At 37.8% G+C, this 19,891-nt stretch overlaps 1 protein-coding gene across 1 annotated transcript in view; it reads left to right on the plus strand.

The window, feature by feature from the left end:
- The window catches only part of LOC122814238 (dynein axonemal heavy chain 5-like), a 3,525,594-nt gene that overhangs the window by 2,818,530 nt on the left and 687,173 nt on the right, over nt 1–19,891 (plus strand). The window contains exon 93 of the mRNA XM_044086840.1: nt 5,252–5,461. Coding sequence (XP_043942775.1) covers nt 5,252–5,461 — 210 coding nt within the window. The remainder of the gene's footprint in view (nt 1–5,251; nt 5,462–19,891) is intronic.

Here is a 19,891-nt window from a genome sequence, read left to right on the forward strand (position 1 = left end):
CAGTTATTTTACAAGGAGATATCAATACTTCTACCAAAAAAAAAAAAAAAAAAAAAAAAAAAAAACAGAAAACAAATTTGTTGACAGTGCAGTTTCCTTATTTATATGCTTAGAATGAGATTGTAGGGATGGAATATATAGCTCCAGCTAATAAGCACTCCCTTACCTGCATATATGGCCGTGATATAGCAAACACTGCTTTGGGGGAAAGAGAAATGTTGTCCATACAAACAGTGAAATTCCCTTTTCTTTCTGAATACTGTACTTTGTAATGCACCTGAATGGCCCCAGCACTAAGGTGGTTAGAGGTGACCCTGGTGTAATATTTTATCTGAAGAATAGCTTGCAGTATCAATATAACATTTTTATAAGCTGCCCTCGGGTACTAGTGTCTCATATACAGTCTCAATCAGCAGAACACAGATCTAAAGATTAGAGCAGGGCTGTGACTGCCTTTCTAGTTATTTATAGGAATTGTCTAATGACATTAGCAAATAGAACTTAAATATCTTGGGGAAGGAATTACTGGCAATTCAGTCAAAACAAAGGTTTGCAAATTTAACTCATTACATCTGAGTGACACCTCCAGGTGCATCGGCAGTTAACTCCTACTGACTTTTCTAGGCGTCAATTATTGCTTGTACATATTTGCACCAATAATCCAAAATCATGCTATCTATGAAGTTTTAAAATATTTCATGTTAAGCTTACACAATAGCAAACTCAACTTATAATATATGACCTCTGTTTAGTGCAGCAAAATAGATATTAAATGTTATTTTTAATATCTCAACAGCCAAGTAACACAGACAGAACTTCTTACATCGCATGAAAGATCTCAGCTAGATGAATAAAATGCTGCTGACAGTATGTGTGTAACTTGAGTGGTTGCTGAGATATTGTAAGTTGTTTACAAAATATTACAAATGTCATAGTTGCTGTGTTTACTGTGACTTACAAAATTCAATTTAAGACCTAAAACCTAAAGACTACTACCCCTGTAAAAATAGATTGTGCTGAAGAGTTTGCTATTTATAATTCTTTCATAACCCCTATGTTTCCAGAGGTATGAACATTTGTTTGAAATGCGAGTACATAATTTTTATTTATTTATTTATTTTTTTATTTTACATTTGTTGACCGGGCTAGTCTAACTGGATATATTTCCATTTTCAGTAGAGGCCCGGGGAGAAAAGCTCCAGTAGTAAACAATTTGATTATAAATTTGAAATACAATACAAATGAAACGATGCAAATCTTAGTTGATACATAGTAAATGAAAGTAGTTCAATAAAAAATACAAGAAGCAGTGAATAAAAAATGGAGATAAAAGATGGTATTTACACTAATATAAAAGTGACAAAAGTATGTGTTAAATTATTTACACAAATAAAAGCGACAAAAGGGTATGATACAATTATGAAAATAAGAATGTTTTGTGATAATCAACAGGATAGATTCCACCAGTATGTTCTATTGTGTTCACCAGTTCCTGTTCTGCTTCAAAAAGTATGCATTAGAGTTTGGAATATATAGTAGGAGGCGGAAATTATATTCTTAATTTGATTCTGTCAAAAGGCCGAGGCTCAAAAGAGACATAAACTGGGAGGGCATGCATATTAAATACCTAATTATCATTAAAATACCAGTCCAATGTGAGCCAAAAACCCAAAGCACAGTTTGATAAAACAAAATAATTTCAACAGAGGTGAGGAATCCAAGGTATGAACAGCCAACTCAATCAGCAGAAATGGGAGGGTGGACTAATGGTTAAGGTGTTTGCCTTGCAAGCACAAGGTGCAGGGTTTGAGTCTCACAAGGGATAATTGGCTAGGCTTAAAATGGCTCGCAAGGGCAGTTAGCTTAGTACTAACCTATGAACCTATGAACCTATGAAATAAATCCAAACAGACATTATAAAATCCAAGCTTCTTTAATGACAGAAAAATGTGAGCACTTTCGTAGAGTAACACTGCTTCTTCAGACAACATACACCAAGTCTCACCGAATATTCAAATACAAAACAATTACATTAACAACCTAACAGAAGACAACCATAATTAACACACTGAAAACCAATTTAAAAACAGTTAAAACCTTAAAGGGTACAAGTCTTTACATATGCTTTACATAGTACTATCTCAATTTCTTAGCTTTAAGCACAGGTTTCAGGGGCACACTGTCATTAAGTCCCAGGCCTCTGTGCGAGGTAAACCATAGAATCCATTGCAACACTACATTTTCTGTTTTACTAACAACATCACCCATTCTCTTGTTAATCTCAATTGTCTGTAGAACCTGAAACAAAAAAGTGTGTGTGTTAGCCTCCTGTATAGTGTGCTTTGTTAATGCACTATAATCCAGACCTTTCTTAGTACAATACAAGTGGTCACGAATCTGCTCCTTTAACCTATGGTTGGTTTTACCAACATAAAATCTAAAACATACTGTGCAGTGTGCTACATACACGTTTTGAGTATTGTAATCTGCTATAGCCTTAAGCTGCCAAAGCCTACCAGTTCCAGGGTGCTTAAAAAACTTGATTCTTCTATGCTGTTACAATAATTGCAGCATCCACATTTATGTAATTGTTTTGTATTTAAATATTCAGTGAGACTTGGTGTATGTTGTCTGAAGAAGCAGTGTTACACTGCGAAAGCGCTCACATTTTTCTGTCATTAAAGAAGTTTGGATTTTATAACATCTATTTGGATTTATTTCTGCTGATTGAGTTGGCTGTTCATACCTTGGATTCCTCACCTCTGTTGGGAGGATTTTGTTTTATCTAACCTAGGTATCATTATTGAATCTAATTATAAAAAAATCATTCACACCTAATTACCTACAACTTATAGACTCAATTACTAGTCTAATAGACAGTTGGAACAGACTCTTCTTCACATTTGAAGACAGACTAACTTTAATCAAAATGATACAGTTGCCAAAAATCTTATTCATTGGCCAAGCTCTAATAATTCGCTCACACCTGTCAAAATTAAACAGAAAATAAATAATGTATAAGTTAACTTCCTTTGGTATGCCACAAAACCAAGAATTTCTCTTCTCTGGCACACCACAAGCTGGGATGAAGGAGGTATAGGGCTTCCAAATATTGATTTTTTGGTTAAACTCTGCATTTATTAACATAGTGTTGCTTTGGAATAGTACTTCTTATACATCATATTGGAAATCAGTGTTTGAAACCATACTTCTTAATAGTAATAGGACATTGCTGGAACCATATACTCAAATACATACAAACATCTTTATATGGATTTTAAAAATATACATTCAAAGTGAAAGGACAAAACTTGTTCTCACACCTCTTATAAACCAAATATTGCTGCTGTTTAAAAAGCTTATGTTTTCTAATCAATTAATTAAGAATTTATTAATAGTTATGTTTCCTATTGCTTACACAAATGAATGTTTGGTATCTTTTGATACTCAGAAAATGCTAAAATTTAAGAAGGGTGGCCTATTATATTAAAAGCAATTTCTCTCAGCTAATAAATTAAGTTCTGCAGACTATTTGATCAGCAGAGTTTGCAAAACTGCAACTGGCTGGACATCCAAACTTGCAAGGATTTTTTTATATATACTAAGCTCATACCCTCATTAGAGGCATACAATAAGAGTAACTTAAAAATCTTGGATTTTATCTCAACAGTTATTAATAGCTCACCCAAGAATACTTCATCCATATCTGTTATTTATAAAATTCTCAGAAATTATTTTAGCAAAATGGGTGTTTCTTTCTGGAATTATTCAAGTGAAGTTAATAGACAAGTATTCTCAGAAAAAGATAAAAAACATTGTTTACAGTCAGTGAAGCAATCCACATCTTCCCTGTTCTGGCATGTATACACATAAAAATGTTTACATAGATGTTTTTTTCACTCCACATAGACTAGCAATAATGCACAAGAAAGATTAAATTAAATGCTGAAGATGTGGAGACCCCAATGCTGACTGAATACATATGGTTGTTAATTGCAACTTTAAATATCTTTGTAAAGCTCTATGGAATGACAACTGTACAATTTCTGACTCCCTTATCCTTTTCAGCGTTCCTGAAGTCATTCCTAAAAGCCAACCATATTTACTGTGGTCTATCCTCTCTATATCAAGAAAAATTGTTACTAAAAATTGGAAATCCCAATCTACTCCTGTCTTTAAAGTTGAGTTTATTCATCTTGTGAAATACATTGGTAAGAATGAGATTGCTACTATAAAAGCCAGGACTAACAGCACAACTCATCATTTAATTGCTTGAACAAAACTGTCTAATCTGTTAGAGAAATATTAAGTGTTCTCCTATGTATATATAATTTTTTTTAGTTGTTATGGACATTGTATATAGTTTATTTGTTTTTTTCTTGATAGTATACTGTTAAGTTATCGTGTTATAAAAATTAATAAAAACATTTGGGGGGGGCTGAGGCTCCTCCCATTGGTAGCTGCAGTACAAACTTCCTAAGGTCCATTGGAATGACTGAGTTAATGTAACTAACAAAACAATGGAAGCTAACTTTATTTTTCATTGTGGTTAAACTTAAAATTCCTGTGTCTATTCTGCATTTGTTTTAAAATGAATAAAGATGATCTACTCACAGACTGCATCATTGCTTTGGTAAGACATATAAGTCGATGGATATCCTGTTCACAAAAGTTCGAAAAAGTAAAATAATTTGGTTTATAAAATATGCCCACTTATCACAGTTTGGCATGATCTTGCATCCAGTCATACTAAATGCAGAAGCTTCTGCACTTTATAATGAAAAAAAAGAGAAATATAGTATTGTATATGTGCTGACAAGTTATGAACAACCATTCCATTTACCATCATCTCAGTATGCCTAATTCCAGTACCCAGTAGTAGTCTAGCTACATAGAAGAAGTGTTTTAAAATAGCAATGCCAATTATTCTAGCATGAATTCTTCCCCACTCCAAGTGAATAACAAGAAAGCAGTGATCATACTTGTACTGAATACTTTAGAATTAGCTCACACTGGGGAAAGGATGATAATAGAAGCAGAGCTGTTAAAGGTCTTATTTAAACTATAATTTATAGCTGTAGAGAAAAAAAAATCACCCATCCCTCTCTTCTCTCCACAAAAGGATAGCATACATAGAAGCGCATGTGCGTATGTTTGTTACACATACTGTTTAATGAAATTACAAGTGTCACATACATGAAAATATGCTCATTAAAATACATTCACCAAACGGTGTCTTCCATTTTTTCAGGTTGCAGATCATGAGGTTGAGTGCCAGCCAGGTTTCCGACTTTACTTGCACACAGCCAGCCTTCCCCATGAAGTGCCTGCAGAGGTTGCAGCTTTCTGTAGCTTACTTCATTTTCGCCAAGACAGAGAGGGATTAGAGGAACAGCTTTTGGACAGATTTGTACAACAGGAAAAGAGAAGACTGAAAGAAGAGCGTGCGATACTGCAGCAGGTAATCACATACCAAGAAATAATCCATGCATTCATAATAGCATATAACCAAGTATCAGTGCACATATAATGGCATGAATTCACCAAACAGCAATGGCATAACTTCCAAATGTACTTTGTGCTTTATTTTTAACTCACTGAAGTGGGCCAACCAGCAGAGCTAGGAGGCACAGACAAATTATTAAACTAGGGGTGCATAACTCTTACACATCATTGTGCCTTGCATTCATTCAATCATCCACTGACATATTCACTTTTATAGGGAAGGACAGGATGTGATTTTTCTTGTTTTTTTAGGATATGGGTTGGAAGTGTCATTAAATGGGACAGGGGTCCCCTTCTTCTGATAAAATCTCATGTTTATCATTCTGGGTTATGATTGCCTTGATGAAGAAGTTGAATTAAGCTGAAAAGAATTAATTAAATATCACCAAGTTGCAGATGAAATACTAGTGTTTATCTCTCCTTGCATTTCAGTTGAATGGACTTTTGCAGTACAAAACATAAGAGATGCACAAGCAGTGTATGGATATCAATAATGCTTTGTTTTAGTTTGGTTATTTTTCTGCATGTTATTATTAATGAACGTATTACTTTAATACCAGTAATACAACATATAAAGCAGAGTATACCTGTGGAAAAATGTTTACAGGAATAAACTGAGGATAGTGTAATGACTGAAAGGAAAACGTAAGAATAAAGAAGCAGTTACAAAGATGAAATCCATTTGCTAACGTTTGATATAAAAAGCAAATATAACAGGAATTTTCCTTACAAGGATTGAACAAGTTAGAACATCTAGAAAAGGAAATGCTGCAGAGTTGGTTAATGCACACAGAAACATTTTGACAGGAGAGCTTGTGCCCTTTGGAAAGCATTCATAAAGGACTTGCCAATTTCTTTCATTTTATGCTGAATTAATGCAGGATTAAAGGCTACTGTAATCATTAAATGAACAGCTACAAAAAGTATAATGCTGCTAGCAGACTGGGAAAAGATGATTTCAGGTAAAGTCTAACTACTGAGTTTTTCTGTTGTATCAAGATATTTAAGCCTTGAAAATGATTCAAATGTAAGGTCCAAGTGAGTTTTCTTTACAAAAGATGCGCTTATAACTTTTTACCGCTGCTTAACTACAAATGGAAGTATCCTGAAGCAGCATGCAAGTGTTCAACTGTCTTCCTACAACCATGGATGAAGAAGTCTCCAATACCCCAGCTTGTGAATGAGTGAGCAGTTGCATTTATCTGGAGACATTTCTCTAACTCTGGAGCATTTAAAGAAAAGTTATAAATCTAAGCTATATGTTTCAATAAGTTATGCAAGTATAAGAATTATGTGGCAAAATAGTCAACACTGTGATTCTGATATAAGATTGCTCCACCTATATGATGTTATGTATTTTTAACAGAAAGTGATGGATAATATTAACATTTAAAGTATTAACAATATTGCCAAAATATGAGTGAAATTAACTAAAAAAATATGTTATGATCACAATTATTTCTGTTATGCGGCAAAATGTATAGGTAAAAGCACTTCAGGAAGAGTGTGAAAAGAAAATGGCATCCTCTGCCAAATGATGATGAAGTGTACTTTATGAAAGGCAGAAGTTCATCAGACTATCTGAGAAGTGTCTCAGCCATGTTCCTAATTCTAAATTTAACCATATACTCAACAAGTCTGTCTCCATCCACACCCCAACTCTAACATTTCAGTTATACGCACATTACAGAAAAGCATGGAACCATCTGATATTTCAGTCTCACGAGGAGACAGAATGAACCTTGTTGAAATATCTTTCAACAGTTCTGTCCCATCAGTTAAATTTGTTATCTCATAAGAGAATATTTGACTAAGATTGTTGAAAGGGCTATTTATAGGCAGCTGAGGGCAACTTTCATTGGCATGTAAATCAGATTTTTTAATGACAGCATTTGCAAATTAATCCCATAAGGTAGGAATATTTTGTGTTACTCTGACAGATCTGATATGTTAAGCAATTGAGTAATCAAGTTTATGGTTATGAAAATTAGTTTTAGACCATAAATGTCTTTTTTTTTTCCTTTTCATCTTTTCCTTAAGACCAAAAAAAGTCTGCAATTGGGTGTTTACTATACACAAAACATATATGAATAACCAAAAGAATGAAAAATGTTTCTTGTATGGAATTATTTCTACTGGGGCTCACACAAAACTTTTATAATTATTGGTCCATTTAGACTAGCAGTTACTGAAAGTATACATTTAATTTTGGCATCTGATCAGATGCTTAAACAAACTTAACAAAGAAAATGAAGCCTGTGAAAGGCAGAAACATCAAACTACGGTTATCTTCATGAAGGAAAAAAACAGTATATATGCAAAAATATAAATAAAGTTCAGATAATCAAGGAATTCTGTTGTAGTTTAAAAAGTCTAAAGAAAAGTAAATATAAAATAATGCCCCTTCAGAACTGCAGGTAAAGAAAGCTAAATCAAGGACTCACCTGGCTCAAGGTGATGTAGTCTCAGTTTGTTTTTGAGTCTTCTGTAGTGACTGCTTCTGCCTGCAGTGGTGAATATGTAGGGACTTGCATTTCAGCAAATATAATCATAGGTTCATAGGTTCATAGGTTCATAGGTAGGTACTAGGCTATTGGCCCTAGGGCCTATTTAAGCCTAGCCAAAAAGGTACCCTGGCTTTTGCCACCCAAGAAAATTATTTTCCTGTGCCCCTGTCAAGCAAAGCCACAGAGGTGATCCCCGGGGTGAATTTCCTATTTCCCATCCAATCATCAAGATTTTTCTTGAAGAGTGCTAATGAGGATCTTTGTTTGATATAGATAGGTAGTTTGTTCCAGAGTATGGGAAGTCTCTGGGACAGGAATCTATCCCTTCAGCATGTTCTGTTTATTGTGGTGACAAGGTTTAGGTCCCTAGAGCGTGGGATTGGGATTTCATTAAGTGGAGTATGTCCAACAGCCCTGGGTTTGACATAGCTTTAGAAAAGGGGGAGCGACCATGGACTATGGGAACTACTGCCCTATTAGCCTAACAAGCCTGGTCTGCAAGGCCATGGAACATATCATCATCTAAGCAGGCGATATGCGACGGAGTAAAGCTGGAGTTTTTTGAGACGGTCTATGTAAGCCATCTGTTTAAGGCCAGTAATCCTCTTTTTGAGGTATTTCTGTGGCCTTTCCAGTTGTTGTAGATGTCTTGTGAGGTACATACCAAAAGAGGTGTTGTATTCTATAATGGGACTTATGAGTTACGAGTAGAAGGGAACAATGACCTCTTTTTTCCTGGATGAGAAACCTTATGTTATGAGGTGTGCCACATAGAAGGATTTCCTGACTACTGTGGTGATGTGATTATCAAAGGAGAGACTACTGGCCACCTGTGTCCCAAGGTCTCTTATCACACTTTCAGTGTTAAGTAGACTACCAGCTATGTGGTAGCTCATGGGTACAGAGTTTTTACCAAAGGGTATGACAATGCACTTTTTTGCATTGAGCTTGAGGCCATGGCTTTGACACCAGGCATCTATCTCCGTGAGGTTGTCCACATCGTTAGGAGTTTCGATTATGGCTCCTAGTTTGCAGTCATCTGTGAACTTTATTAGTCAAAGACCTTCTCGTTAGCCTGTATTTCAGAAAAGTAGATACCAAACAGGAGAGAACCCAGGACTGAACCCTGTGGTGCTCCACTTGTCGCTGGTCTGAAGTCAGATTTGGAGTCTGCTACTTTCACAGAGTGGGTTCTGTCAGTCAGCCAGTTGGCAACCCATATTGTGACATAAGGATTTATACCTAGTTTAGTGAGTTAATCTATAATTCCAGAGTGGGGGATGGTGTCAAAAGCCTTGGCAAGATCTAGATAGGCTGTGTGAACCACCTTACCCTCGTCTACAGCTTTGGTGACTGCTTCAAAGAAGTCTATCAGGATTAGGAGACATGATCTGCCTTTTACAAACCTGAACTGAGGTCCAGAGTTTGGAGATTACCAATGCCTTTGTGTATAAGATCCGTGATGATATGTTCCATGTCCTTGCAGACCAGGCTCGTTAGGCTAATGGGGCGGTAGTTCCCATAGTCCGTGGTGGCTCCCCCTTTGTGGAGTGGGATAACCATCACTGTGCACCATTCATTGGGCACAAAGCCTGAGGTGAGGCTATGATTGAACATGGTGCTTACGTGGGGTGCCAGTTCATTCTGCAGTTCATGTAGAACTCAGCCTGGGTAGTTGTCAGGTCCCATGGATGCTGTGTTCTTGGCTGTGGATAGTGTGTTTTTTACCTGTGCAGCCATGATTACAGGAAATTTGCATTCTTCTGGTATAGAGTTAGGCCCTTTAGGGGGTGAGAGGGGGATAAAGTTAGCACTGAACCTAAATGCCAGGATGTTGGCAATATCAGTTGGTTCTGTATATTTAGTGCCATTGTGCTGTAACTCAGAGCAGATCTGAATATTGCCATTGAGATTCTTGACATAGCTATAGAATGCTTTGTGGTTGGCTTCAGTGGTGATTTTGTTTTTGTAACTAGCTTTGGAGGATTTTATGAGGGATCTCAGCTTCTTGAGGCTGACCAGAGAGTTCCTCCAATCATGGGATTTTACTCTTTTTTGCAACAGTTTCTTTCTTCTGCTGTAGAGTTTGTTTATGGCAGGGGACCACCAGATTGGCTTCCTTTTTTTGGAGGCTAGCATCTTGGTTCTGTTAGGGGTAGCACGATCCATGCTCACCTGTAAGTGCTTATAAAGTGCATTTGTGTAGGATTCAACAGTCGTACCTGTATTGTCCATCTGCATGAGTGTCGTGAAGTTTGCCACTTCTGTCTTAAGAAGTGTTAAGTTGGCTTTGGAGAAATTTTTTACAGTGGTTTCCATAATGGGGGGTGGGGGTGGGATGTGGATGTCTAGGGTGATTAGATTGTAGTGGTCAGATCTAACAAATGAAGAATTGACCTCTGATGTTGAACACCAATCGCTCATGTTGGTAATGACCAGGTCTAGGATATTTCTGCCCCTGGTGGAGGTGTGGATAAGTTGATCCAAGACATTGGAATTTATGAATTCCAGAAAACGTTGAGCATAAGAGTTGGTACATGAGTAGTTTTCCCAGTTAATGGTGGGGTCGTTGAAATCACCCATTATTAGGGTGTTGGGTTGTACCCTAATGTTTTCCAGTGTATCAAGAAATATGGAGTAGGAATCCTGGGACATGGTGGGGGATCTGTAGCAAGTTACAATTTGGATTGCGGTCTTGCCCAGAGTTAGTTGCACTCCTCCACCAATTTCCTAAAATTTACATACGAAATTAATCCCCATCATTTACATTATTTAGGCATCAACCTGGTGAAAAATATTGAATCAAATTGTTTCGAACCCAGTATTCATAGAAAAAGCACATATTCAAATATGTTCTTACACTTTGACAGTGGTCATCCCTTCTTCCAAAAAAAGAGTATTATAAAAGGCCAACTGATCAGAGCATCGAGAATTTGTAGTACCGATAATCTGTTCCAAGTTGAGGTAGAATATTTAAAAACATTATTTCTTGAAAAAAGTTATCCTATTAGTTTATTCAACACACTGGCTACTGAAATCTGGAACAAGAGGAAGAACCAATACTCACCATTACTTGGCAAAGAACCATCAAACATTATGGGAAACAAAAAAAACCATGGAGAACAACAACAACAAAATCCATGCCTTTTCATACACTTTTAGCAGTAATAGTACTGACATAGAAGCCATTATAACCAAATATTGGCCTATTTTGTCCAATAATACGGAAATTAACAAATTAATTCCAACGTTGCCAAATTTTATTAGGAAGAGAAACAACAACCTAAAAGATTTACTTGAAAGAGAAATGGCAAACAATATCCACAACAACCAACTAATGAGGGGTACTTACAAATGCAATGCTTGCAAGCAATGCCCCTATATGCTTAACAACACAGGATTATTTTTAAAATCCAAGAAAATTGCTCTATTTCCCATAGGTCATTTCAATTGTAATACAAAGGGCATAGTATATCTAGGAATTTGTCAACACTGCTTATGCTTTTATGTGGGAAAAACAGAAAGAACACTGAAGAGGAGGGTTTATGAACACCTGTATGAAATTAAAAACAAAAAAGAAACAAACGTGTTCTACAAACACTCACTATCTTGCAAAGAAATGTCTTTAAAATTCCTGGTTCTAGAACAAGTCAAAGGTGATATAAGAGGGGGTGATTGGGAAACATCCCTAGAATACAGAGAATTAGTATGGCAAATAAAATTGAACTCGTCTAAAGCACCAGGGTTTAATGAATGTCTGAGTATTAGCAGTGTACTTAAACTGAGAAGAGTTAAATTATAACAAACAAAAAACAAGTTCATGCAAAGAACTAATTTTTAAAATCAAGTTTGTTAAAATCAGTTTTTTAACACATTAGCTTCTACGTTTTTACAGCACAATATTAACATGTAGATAAATTATTTAACGAAAAAGTGGATTTCAACTATAAGATAATGGTTATAAGTTATTTTTATAGTATACCTTTTAGTATTATTTACCTTGTGACATTTACATTTTCTTGAGCATTGTATTTGTTCTACTAGTTATAATAGTGATGGTTTTATATCTAAGGATTTTAATACAATAAGGCACTTATGTATTTATTTATGTATTTATTTACTCATACATCCGGGACAAGTATGGGCATTGTTTCATGGTTTATTATTGTAACAACAAGAATTTAACCCTGTTTTCAAATATAAGTTAATTTTGCTTCACTGCACAAAAGTTCCTACAACTGTAATGTGGTTAACAACAATGAATTAACTATTTTAAACCTGGTTTTGCACAGTACCTTAAAGAAATTTATTCTAAAGTTCATTTATTTATTTACTGAATGACAAGTGAAGTCTTTTACAACATTCAATATATATACTTTACATTTTATATTTCATATTTAACACTCAACATTTTATATATGTTTTATACATTTTAACAACTGTGATAGCTTTAAGCAAACATACATTTTAAATTTTAATCTAATAAAGGATTTTTAATTAAACAATTAATTAATTAAGTGGTATATAAAAAACCAAAGAGTTGTTTAATTCAGTATCTTGATAAAGCCTGGGAGTGCCCGGGCGAAAGCGCTTGACTCATTTTTGTGCACTTTTGGAGAACTGAATAAATCGTTTAAAAAGAAAGAAACCGTGGTTCCTGTTCACTTTTCTGGCTGTGGATTTTGTGTTTACCAGTAGTGGTTCGACCTGCAGTTGTTTTTTTGCTTATGCACTTGGATAATCTCGGATGCATTATGCTGAGCAACTAGCCTGGAGGTGTGGATATCCTTAATGAATATGGACACACCTCCACCTTTAGTGTTTTGGCCCAGGTTACATGGCCGAAAGGTGTGGTATGAATTATAGCCTGGTAATGCATGGGTGCTCTCTGGAGCCTTGAACCAGGTTTCTGTCACTGCACAGATGTCGATGTTCTCCATTTTAAGGAGTGCCTTGAGTGAATACATTTTGAGGTTTAGACTTCTAGCATTGAGTAGCATTACCCTTAGATTTTGCTTGCTTGTACCTGTTAAGGTGGTGAATTCATCATTTGAACCTTGCCTAAAAAAGGCACTATAGGGGTGGCAAGAGCCTTAGCCAGTATCTGAAATCCCAAGGGTGACAGGTGCAGGCCATCTCTGGCAAAGCATAGTGGTTTGTCGATCATGTCATTCCAGGCAGACAGATACTGGATCCCCTTAGAATGACACCAGAAGCTTAGCCAACTGTTGAAGTCAATCATTTTGTCCTTGTACTGTGGTATCATTCTGGGTGATGGCAGGATGCTACTCAGGGCTGGGGTCATACCTGCCTGGGCTACAAGATCGTAGAGCTCCTCCAAGTCTCTTTTCAAGTAGTTCAGGGAGGTAAATTTCAGGTCATTCACACCAACATGGACAATGACAGAGTCATATTTGTACTTGTTGTGGAGTGACCTGAGTGCATGCATTATGTGGCAGATTCTGGTACCTGATAGGCATCTGACAGTAACTTTCACGTTGTTTAGCCTGGTGAGTGGAACATCAGTGTGCCTGACTATAGAGTCACCTATGACTAGAGTGTTGGGCACGTTGTTATGCCTTATGGGCTGTGGTTGAGTGGCACACTGAGTTTGTGGGCTATGTGTCATTTGGGTTGCGTTGGGGGGTGGAGGTTGCTTGCGTTTCTGCTTTGGAGGTCTCTGTTGCTTGAGCAGATTTTTATTAAGAGCCTCCATGAATGTAGGTGTGTGTTTCGTGTTTCTATGTGTGTGTTTTGGTGGTGTAGGTTTTGAGGGACTATTTGATGAGTGTGGTGTGGTGCAAGTGTTTACCTTCTCCTCTTGACTGTCTAGTCCAGTCTTGTGTGAAGAGAGCTTTGCTTCCAGTTTGGCTATATAAGTGCATCTGTCACAGGTTGTAGTGTTGGGTGGTAGGAGGAGAGGGTTGTCTGTGTACATGAGGCAATTGCTACATTACCTCAAGGTGCCCAGATTCATCAGGTAGACACGAGAAAACACCAGGAGCTGATCCTTAGACATGCCTTTAGAGGTGCTTATTTATTAAGTATTAAAAACTGTTTTCCTCTAGACAAGTGAGGAAAGTTGTGTGCTGTAGTATTTTGTAGCTTATTTCTTGTTTACAATGAGTTCTGAACAAGTGCTGAGCTCAAAGAAACAGATTTTAGTGTTAAAACTATAAAACTAGCTAGTTCTAAGGGAAAATTTGAAGAGAAGACTTTATGGTGCCAGGAATAGTTTAACCCTAGCTAAGCGGGAATTCATAAAGTGTATTTATTTTAATATAACAGTAGCAAATGAGCAAACTTCTTTAAACAAATTAACCAGTTAACCAATAAAAATCAAAAAACTGAGCCCCGTTCCAGCAGACTTCAATCAGACAAGTTCTAAGTGCACACTCCTGCCACTAGGGTGCAGAAGAACCTTCTCCAAAAGAGATGGCCTGAATAAGTGCTCAAGTTATACAAACAAAACTAGATTCAGGATGCCTGAATCTAGTCTATGCTACAGCAACAAAGGCACACCAATTTCAGAAAGAAACAGTTCAAATAAGCACAATAAGCCTTTAACCTGAAATTCCCAGCTCAGAATGGCAGAATCTAGCATCTCCTCCCACAAGAGTGCAGACCGGAAACCTTCTTAATTAAAAATAACTGGCCTAAAGCCCAAGTGATTTAACCAGAACTAATACACTTTTAGAATAACAGACACTGAGCCTTCAATCAGCAAATCCCAACTTAGAAGGATATAAGCTACCTGGCCTGCCACAACAGTGCAGACCACAAATCTTCTTAATGGAAAACAACTTGTTTGGAGCCCAAGTGCTTTAACCAAAAGGCTTAAAGTAACAGTTGCAATTTAATCAGGCTACTACCAAGCAGTAGTAAATGGAGCGGAATAAATACAACCGAGTACTATTTAAGAAGAGGCAAAAGCAAAATAAAGTGCATTGTTTTAGTAAAGTGCAAGGAGAGAGGAAGGAGCAGAAGAAAAATTCAAGGTGAAGAACCTAAGTTGGTTGGCCTTCTCAAATGTTGTCTCTGTATTAAGTAGAGTGAGCACCAGACTGGGAGGGGTGTCCCAGATCAAATTTACAGTAGGGGTGGACAACTGCAAAGCCACCAACTATAACAACACCACAAGAAGAATAGGGTGGAGGGGAGGGGGGAAAACAGTTAAAGGACAGACGAGAAACTGAAAACAATGCTAGAAAATATATAAAATAATTTAGTCATGCAAAATTAAGACAATGCAGAACTCTGAAAGGTTAAAATGCCAAGAAATATACTTATCAGTCAGCGATATATTTCCAGATTGTTTGAGAATCACACTGCAGCCAGAGCACCAGGAGTTTCCAAGAGTGTATGCAGGAATTTATAAACAGAAATTATACAGTGACCACCCATCAATATTCCAAAATGTGCTGTAAATCAGACTTATACTAATGGAAAAAGGTCCGGTCGCCCGGACTTTTTCCATTAGTATGTCTTTTTTTAGACAGCAATGGAGAACAGAAGAGCTCTGTTGCTGTAATCTCGCTATGTTAAACAGGTTTAACATAGAGAAATAGCTTAAAAAAAGCAACGGAGATTTTCCTTTCTCCATTGCTTTTTTTAAAGCTGTCTCGCTATGTTAAATGGGTTTAACATAGCGAGAAAGCTTTAAAAAAAGCAACGTAGAAAGGAAGATCTCAGATGCTTTTTTTAAAGCTATCTCGCTATGTTAAACTCTTTTAACATAGCGAGACACTTTTAAAAAGCAACAGAAATCTTCCTTTTTCCATTGCGTCTACACACAGCTGTGATGTATTGCATAAGCATATGCATGCGCAGTACATCAGAACTGCCCGCAGAATACTGGACAGTTGCGGAAAGGCAGCATGGAGACATTATACAATACCATTATTTAAGAAAAGTAAGTATTTTTTTCTTAAATAATGGCTTTGTATAATAGCAATAACCCACTTCTGGGTGTGGGTAATGATGGATTTACCCATGGTTGTCTTTGGCCACACGGGCTTTGCCCTTGTGACCAAACCACACCAACCGTGGGTAAATCCAGCATTACCCACACCCAGGCATGGGTTATTGCTTAACTATTTTTTAATCAGCAAGCATTGAAGCAATCAGACAACACAAGAGCTGTTAGACCAGTTTTATAAACTTCGCCACAGGAATAGGGGGAAGCAGTTTCAGGACAGATGAGAAACAGAAAACAATGCCAGAAAATATATAAAATAATTCAGTCAGGCAAAATTAAGATAATGCAGAACTCTGAAAGGTTAAAATGCTAAGAAATATACTTATCAATCAGTGATATATTTCCAGATTGTTTGAGAATCACACTGCAGCCAGAACACCAGGAGTTTCCAACAGTATATGCAGGAATTTACAAACAGAAACTATTTTTAAATCAGCAAGCCTTGAAGCAATCAGATAACACAAAAGCTGTTAGACCAGTTTTATAAACTTCACCACAGGAATGGGGGAAGCAGTTTCAGGACAGATGAGAAACAGAAAACAATGCCAGAAAATTTATAAAAAAATTAAATCAGGCAAAATTAAAACAATGCAGAACTCTGAAAGATTAAAATGCCAAGAAATATATTTATCTATCAGCAATATATTTCCAGATTGTTTGAGAATCACACTGCAGCCAGAACACCAGGAGTTTCCAACAGTGTATGTAGGAATTTACAAACAGGAACTATTTTTAAATCAGCAAACCTTCAAGCAATCAGATAACGCAAAAGCTGTTAGACCAGTTTTATAAACTTCACCAGAGGAATGGAGGGAAGCAGTTTCAGGACAGATGAGAAACAGAAAACAATGCCAGAAAATATATAAAATAATTCAGTCAGGCAAAATTAAGACAATGCAGAACTCTGAAAGGTTAAAATGCCAAGAAATATACTTATCAATCAGCGATATATTTCCAGATTGTTTGAGAATCACACTGCAGCCAGAGAACCAGGAGTTTCCAGCAGTGTATGCCAATGTTATTATCCCATGTAGCTCTGAAAAGTACGGGATATTTGCTGTGGCAAACTTATTACTGTTTAATGTACTCTTGAAAAGTAAAAATATTTCTAACGTTAGTGAAAAAAGGCAAACTGTATAAGATCTGAAGTACATTGTCATTCAGAAGCAGTTTTCTTTTCCTATTCAGTTTAATTACTAATGCTGTACATCTATCAACCATCATGCTTCATGGTTTCTGCATGTGAAAGGGCTTATGCATTACAAAACCCCTCAGTTTAACCTCCTAGACAAGGAGCACCCCAGCGCTATCAGGTTTTACCTCATATCATGCGTTCCGGCCCCAAAATCCGGACAATACCAAGAAAGGAGGGGGGGTATCCATATTCATCAAGGACACCCACACCTCAAGACTGGTGGCAACGCACGATGCATCGGAGACCATCCAGGTGCAATTAACCGTAGGCAAGACTGCTCTGCAAATTGTAGCATGTTACAGGCCACCCTCACAAACTCAGGAACCTCACATGGCCTTCCTGAAAACACTAGAGGGGATAAATGTATCACCAAACACCATCATACTAGGTGACTTCAATTACCCTAATATAGACTGGGAACACTACTCAAGCCCAAACACCCTAGCCCAAAAGTTCCTGGAATTCATAAACTCAAATGCCATGGAACAACTAGTCACCATCCCCACAAGAGGAGATAACATACTTGATCTCATCATCACGAACATGGGAGCACAATGTTCAACACCGGAGGTATACCCCTCATTGGTGAAATCAGATCACAAACTAATCTCGCTGGAGGTCCTCATCCCACCCCCACCTGAAATAAAAAAGACCACAGTAAAGAACTTCTCAAAAGCCGACTTCACACTTCTAAAGACTAGTGTGGTCTCCTTTAAGGCCCCGAGCCGGAAAACAGTACTCTAGCCGCTGAATCACTTACAAATGCCTTCTACCAGCACCTGCAGGACTGCATGGATAAGGCAATCCCAAGCAAAACAAAGACTCTTTGTACCAAAGGCAAGCGTCCAGTCTGGTGGACCCCAGCCATAAACAAACTCTACAACAAAAGGAGGAAGCTACTACAAGATAGAGCAAAATCCTTAAAAGGTAAGACACCCTTGATCACTATAAGTAAAAAACTAAGAGCTCTCATAAAATCATCCAAAGCAAATTTCGAGAGAAAAATAGCTAAAGACTCAAAAGACAATCATAAGGCCTTCTTTAGCTATGTTAGAAACCTAGGAGGAAACTCCCAGATATGCTCAGAACTAGTTCAAAATGATGTGAAGATTACTGATCCTACAGACATTGCCAACATACTGGCTGACAGGTTCAGTGCAAACTTCCCCCCTCCCCCCCAAAAGGAGAAATATCTATACCAAACGATTGCAGCCCCCCAAACATCTCCAGCGCCCAAGTGAGAACTGCTCTCTCCAAAGCAAAAAACACAGCATCCATGGGACCTGATGGTGTCCCCGGCTGTGTGCTCCACGAACTCAATGAGGAATTAAACCCACAGCTAGGACAGCTGTTTAATCAAAGTCTTACCTCTGGATATGTACCCAGGAAGTGGCGCACTGCAACTGTGGTCCCACTTCACAAAGGCGGTGCCTCCACCGACCCTGGAAATTACCGGCCCATTAGCTTGACAAGCCTTATCTGCAAAGCCATGGAGAGGATCATAATGGACCTCATAAATAAAGACATAGGGAATTTGCAGACTTTGGATCCAACCCAGTTTGGCTTTGTCAAAGGCAGATCATGCCTTTTAAACTTGGTTGACTTTTTCAAAACAGTCACCAAAGCCATTGATGAGGGAAAGGCAGTCCATACAGCCTACCTCGATCTGGCTAAGGCCTTCGATACAATACCCCACTCGGGTATCATTGAAAACTCATCAGCTTAAATGTTAACCCATATATCACAAGATGGGTTGCAAACTGGCTGAGTGACAGAACCCACAGGGTCAGAGTTGCTGGCGCCATGTCAGACTCAAAGCCTGTCACAAGTGGTGTCCCACAGGGCTCAGTCCTGGGCCCACTCTTGTTTGGCATCTACTTTTCCGAAGTACAAGCAAACACAGGAGGGTTATGGCTGACAAAGTTTGCAGATGACTGCAAACTGGCCGGCATAGTAGAAAACACATCTGACACAGATATCCTTCAGAAGGGTCTCACAGAAACGGATAACTGGTGCCAGAGCCACGGCCTAAAGTTAAATGCCAAAAAATGCATAGTCATACCCTTCGGGAAAAACAAGGTTACCCCTAGCTACCAAATAGGTGGCAATCCACTGTGCACAGAAGAAGTTATCAGGGACCTGGGGACCCAGGTTGATAGTAGTCTGTCATTCAACACCCATGTAGCTAAAGTAGTTAGGAAGACCTTCTACATTGCCCACCTTATCATGAAGGGATTCTCATCTAGATCAAGGGAGGTCATAGTCTCCCTTTACTCATCACTCATCAGACCAATGATTGAGTACAATGCCCCATTCGGAATGTATCTGACCCGACACTTGCAGCAGCTGGAGAGGCCACAAAAGTTCCTCACCAAAAGGATAAAGGGTCTCAAAATCTGTCCTATGCTGCCCGACTGAAAGAACTCCAGCTCTATTCAGTCGCCACCGCTTGCTCAGAGGTGACCTTTGCCTAACATACAAGGCCATGTCAAACCCAGATTTGATGAATATGCTTCACCTCAAAAAATCTAGATCCATCAGAGCCACAAGGGCGGAGACTTAAACCTCGACACGGCTATTAATAGGACGTGCTGGAGGGATAGATTCATCACCCAAAGACTCCCTATGCTGTGGAACAAAATCCCGGTACATGTGAGGCAGAGCACCTCGCTGGCCTTGTTCAAGAGAAATCTTGACCAATGGATG

The sequence above is a fragment of the Protopterus annectens genome, chromosome 1.part1 (assembly GCF_019279795.1).
Source record: "Protopterus annectens isolate FY-2018-M chromosome 1.part1, PAN1.0, whole genome shotgun sequence".
Taxonomy (NCBI): Eukaryota; Metazoa; Chordata; order Ceratodontiformes; family Protopteridae; genus Protopterus; species Protopterus annectens.